Genomic DNA, 5,442 nt, shown 5'->3' on the forward strand with positions numbered 1-5,442 from the left:
GCCACAGCCTGGTGGTGGCACGACGACCCTGAGACGGCAGAGGAGGCAAAAAGCACGGCTCCCTCTAGTGCTTGTCGTCGCCACGCTCGCAGCACGATGAAGGAGGCTCCCTTCCCTCCGTGGGGTCTGGAGCGGGAGAGGGAGGCGGCGTCGACCTCGCCGCACCGGGCGCCATCGACAGCGATGGGGTCGCCTAGGTCGGCGGACGGAGGCAGCAGAGGAGAAGGGGGGCGGCGGAGGAGCAGGAGGCTATGTGGATTGTGGACTAGGGTTCGATTTGGGGAAGATCTGGTTGGGCCGACGATTATAATTGCTTTTTTAGCGGTCCACACGCACTACCGGAGCATTTAGGCCCAATTATTTCGGGCTCGCGCCAAACAGACGCTCCCGGCAGATAGTGGGCCGTGTGCTTAGTTCTCGCGGCAGATAAAGTGTCCTCACGGTCGGAAATCCTTGCCGGCAGTTCGCGCGCCCTCGTACCTACAGTTCTCCCGGCAGTTTCTTTGCCACTAAGTACTTCTACCGGCAGTAGTAAAATCCCCGGCAGATAATTTGCCTTTGTTATTGTATTTCTCCCGGCAGTTAACTGCCCCCAATTAAGTGTTGTGGTATAGTGACATCTGGGGTGTCAAGAACATATTTAAGTATAATGGAATGTACTCCATCCGTCCCATAATGTAAGACATTTTTTGATTACATTATGAGACGGAGGGAGTATTAGATAAAAGGGTAGATGCTACACTTGGTAATTGAGGAAAATGAAAACACTAAATACGGTTAAGTTTATTACTAAGCAACATGACATGCTAAGTAATAATTATGGCGGCCTCGGCTGGTGGATCGGCGCCGGGTCTGCGGTGACCGGTGCTCGTTGGTGCTGGCCGTTCTTCCTCGGCCGCGGGGGCGGCGAGGCGGCGACATGTGGCGGCTGTTGTGCGGGCGTCTCGGCGGCGCCCGATCCAGATCTGAAGGCCTCCGTCTACTTCAACCAGGGACTGCCTTTGATGGTCATGCTTTTGGCGGCCTTTGTCACCGGAGTTGTACCTTTTTGGCGGCTGGAGGTGGGAGGTGGCTCCGGAGAAATTCGAGGCCAGCAGTGCGGCCACGATGGCGGCGACGCTCGAGGGCGCCGTACCCTTCTTGTAGGCGCCGTCCAGGTTGCCTCCTTCCCATCTTCCTTCCACCCAGCTCGTATGCCGGGCGAAAGTCCAAATCCTTCTGGATCGAGCAACAGCGGCGCTCCGAGCATCGTCACCCTCTTGGGGGTGTCGTTCGTGGTGAGCTTGGGGTGGATGTGATGCTTTGGTTGCTTGGCGGCGGTTGGTGGCGTGGTCGGAGTTCGTCTGGTGGCGGTGCGTTGGCGCTCTGCCGCCTATGTGCTCAGCCTCGGAGTCCTTCTTCCACGGTGCTTGGTCTTCAGCAGCCCCGCCGGACTCGGCGAAGCGGTGCTTCATCCTACTCATTGATGGCGACGTATCTCGGCGGCGTGGCGCAGTGGAGATTCGGCGTCCGATGTGTGGCGATGGACTCGCGCAGGAGGATGAAGCTGTCTGGTGTCGTGGTGACGTCGATGGCTGAGTGGCCAGACAAGGTAGAAGCCTCAATATTTGCTCTGAAGACGGACCTGTGGAAGATGGCGGCGACGACACACGAGTGCGTCGGACCGGTTTGTACCCCAGACCCGGTATGTGGCTCGGCTGGGGCTTCCGGCTTTTGATGTTAGGCTTAGGTGAGTGGTCTGGATAGTGGCCCAGCTAGCACCCCTTCATCATTTTGATGTTGGGCTTAGATGAGTGGTCTGGGTAGTGGCCTAGCTAGCACGCCTTCATCATTTCGATAGGAGTAGCGGCAAATGTTACCAAGATGACGGATTCAGGCTTATTGTTGTAATACTTTGTAAGGTCCTCGAGAATAATCAATAAAGTGGCCGCATGCATCTCCCAGATGCAGAGGCCGGGGGTCATCCTCCTTTTAAAAAAAGTAATAATTATCGTTTGAAAAGCAAAAGGCGCGTTCATCCAACAGTTGGTCATCATTGAGACAGTTAGGCCTCCTTTGGTTCATAGGATAGGATTATCATAGTAATAGGAATCTTGTAGGAAATGAGATAACATGTATCTCAAATCCTATAAGTAGGAATAGGAAACAAGATGTCATTTGGTTGACACCAAAGAAATTTTTCCATTGAGTCTAGGCTCTTTTTTATTTTCCTATGAAATGTGGAGGATAGGAACCAATCCTATGTAGGAATATGAATCCATTCCTATGAACCAAAGGGCTCTAAAGGAAAAAATCCAATAAGAATCCTATCCTCTAGAATTCCTATGAAATTCCTCTAAACCAATGGAGGCCTTAGAATTTTTGATCGACCCATCTATCATCAAGTATGAATATTCTTTGGTTGCAAAAAGGTGAAATAAAAGAAAGTGGAATGAAGCAATTGAGTAACATAACTATAAATAAAGGCGTGTCAAGATTAAAAAATTACTGAGTAAAGAGGTTTGCAGTTGTGAATCATAGAGCACACAACTATTATTACCTTGTTTCCAAATAAGGAAGTACTGTAGTCATTGTTTTCTAGAATTCAGTTTAAGTGGTTGTGGAGTGGATAACTTGTTTTGATGGCATTTGCCTTGTTTCATGAACATGTGCTGCTGTAGTGAATTTTGGCATCCATTTTTGCACTCTGTTGCCTTGTCTCTCGGTAGACATTCCGCTTCGTTATCTTCTAGGAGTTTAACCATCAAAGGATCTGACCCTAGCGTTCCAATTTCTTTTATGCAATCACCAAATCGTGTGGAGTACGAATCGAGGCAATTCAGCTCATTTTTTATACAATCTTGGAGAATGTTTGATACATACAGTACTTCAAATAGATTAGTTTGCAGGTGTTGGTATTTCGCTGAGAATCGATTAAATGAACCAAATGAAGAACGATCGTAGATGTTCTTTGCTTACTTTGCTTTTGTTGGTTGTGTTCCCGCGGATGCTAGGAAAATCTCCTGATACATGTTGTACCTTCTTTAATACAAGATCAATAAAATTTCCCATCATCTAAAAGACATAAATAAAAGCCTTGACTTTACATACTAGTCAATGTATTGGTCGAGATGAAAATAGATAAAGAAGATAGAGTTACAAATAGCAACAGTCATGTACTTTCACCAACGAACTGTTTCGAAAATTTAGATGGATAGTTAAGGTTTCACTTGCAACAACTTAAACAGATTGTTTTTTAGAAAGGAATGTAGACGACATTCTTAATCCAACAAGCTCATCAACATCATTGCTTAGTTCTAATCTCAATACCCCACACAATAAGACCAGTCTTCCAAACCCCTCCTTCGGTTTCCTTTAGGCACACAGACACATCGCTGTCGCAGCTTTCACCGTTGTAGAACTCGCCTAGCTCGACCTCCATCCAGCCATCAACCCTTTTTCGAGGGAGCATAACATCATCTGTGAGAGGAATTGCATCACAACTTGTATGAGGCATATAGTCTTCCCAACTACACCTCAAGATATGTTTGCGAGGTACCCCGTCATCCCCGTCCTCCATATAGGCTTGGAGGCAAACTTGGCGTGTTGAGTCATCATTCCCTCCAACAGTGATTGATGCCTCTTGAAACGGGAAATCGAGCTTGATGAACTCATCGGCTAGCTTGAACACCATGTAAGCAGCATACTTGGAGTTTGGGCTGAGCATTGTGCTATGTATTTCGCCACGGATTAACAGCCACCAAACTCCCTGAAGTTGAGCTGCTTCACGGAAGCTGTTGCAAATGCAAGAGTATGGGTATGGTTAGTACCATGGTTTTCAATTTTAGTTTGAGAAAAAATTCAGCACCAACCGAAATTCAGTGAATTTCAGTTTGCATTTCAGCCAAATGACCGAAATATTCACTTGAATTCAATGAACAAATATAAATTTTTTAAAAATATTTTGAAAAATATTTGAATTCCTGTGCAGTACTGAAATTGCTGAAATATTTGGCCGAAACATAATTATTTCAGTGTCTACTGAAATTACTAGAATTCAGTGAATTTCATCGAAATCTCACTCAAAGTGGAAACCAAGGTTGGTACTGACACTGCATGGAACGAATATCATCAGACCAGAGACGATAGGAACTAAATTAATAGGGCCAATTACTACGAACCTGTTGTTTGCTTGGATCTCATCAGAACGGAGCTTGATCCATTCCCAGTAATCTATTGTCTCGCCCCACGAAATATGCAGCGACCTCGCCGAGAGCATGTAGCACTTGGTGCCAGTAGCCCGGTCCAGCCGCATGCTCTGCACATAAGAACGGCGGATCGATGGATTAGCCGATTTTCATAAGCAGTACTGGTTGGGTTGGGGACTTGGGGTGATATACATGGGATCTGTACTACGTACGTACCACGAGCTTGCCTGGGAGGAGCGCCGGTTGGTCGGAGAGGTATCGGAACAAGCCCTTCTTGGACGGCGGCGCGTGGGGGAGCACACCTTCAGCGAACCGTGGGAGGTCGCGGGGCAGGAAGCAGGACCAGACGGCGTCGGAGTCCGCCGCGGCGAGGAAGGAGCGGGAGACGGCGGCACAGCGTCCTGCGTCCGGCGGCGACGTGCGGGAGAGGATCGACGCGAGGAGTTCCTCCGGCAGGCGCGAGATCTCGTCGCCGTCTGCTTCCATGATGGGATGGATCTGCGGATTGCTTCCTGTTGGATGGAACGGCGTGTTATTTCAGGGGGTTGGAGCCTTATAGGCGAAGGAACCGCGTGCACAAGGCGCACGATGGGCTGATCGGCTGTACTACTCGGCAGTAGAGCGATGACAGTTTTTTCTTTCTTCGCGAAGTAGGAAAAATCAGCCTTTTATTTTAGAAGGAAATCAGCTACACCTATATATTCTGTCTGGCCCACAATTACATGCACTTATAAATTCAGGCCGGCCCACATTTACATGCCTTTTCTTTTCTTATGGCGACAGTTGCATGAAATGTTTCTGCATCGAGACAAGGTTTTTGGAACCATAGTTCAGCTCCTCCATATCTGGTAGACAAAAACGCATCCAACTCTAAAGAAAAAAAAACGCCAACTTCTAAAGAATTAAACTTAAAGGTTCTAAAGTTCAATGATTATGGCATGTACGGTTAACCAAAGATTTGCTCGATATGGAGTACTGTACAATAATGTGTTTATATGTGTTGTATATTGTAATGAACAAACTTTTTTTCATCTATATGCAAGGGCTCGAAAAGGGAGCTCGGAAATAAATTTAACTGCTTTCAAAACACCAGAGGATGAAAGAGAGAGAATCATATCCTTTTTTGGGCTATGCATCCAAAACTAATTTGATAGTCTTTCATCAGCTCCTGGATTTTAAATGACACTACATTGTTGCCTGTTTCGCTTACTTCTCAGCTCAATGCCCCACACTATACGACCACCCTTGTTGCCTC

General features: G+C 47.3%; 1 protein-coding gene across 1 annotated transcript; it reads right to left on the reverse strand.

The window, feature by feature from the left end:
* Positions 1–3,081: 3,081 nt before the first annotated feature.
* On the reverse strand, positions 3,082–4,742 carry LOC125512974 (F-box protein PP2-B11-like). Its single transcript, XM_048678029.1, has 3 exons — positions 4,404–4,742; positions 4,161–4,297; positions 3,082–3,773 (listed from the first exon to the last, which is right to left on the reverse strand). The coding sequence occupies exons 1-3, from the start codon at positions 4,671–4,673 to the stop codon at positions 3,284–3,286; spliced, it is 897 nt and encodes a 298-aa protein (XP_048533986.1). The 5' UTR covers positions 4,674–4,742; the 3' UTR covers positions 3,082–3,283.
* Positions 4,743–5,442: the final 700 nt, after the last annotated feature.

The sequence above is a fragment of the Triticum urartu genome, chromosome 6 (genome assembly GCF_003073215.2).
Source record: "Triticum urartu cultivar G1812 chromosome 6, Tu2.1, whole genome shotgun sequence".
NCBI lineage: Eukaryota > Viridiplantae > Streptophyta > Magnoliopsida > Poales > Poaceae > Triticum > Triticum urartu.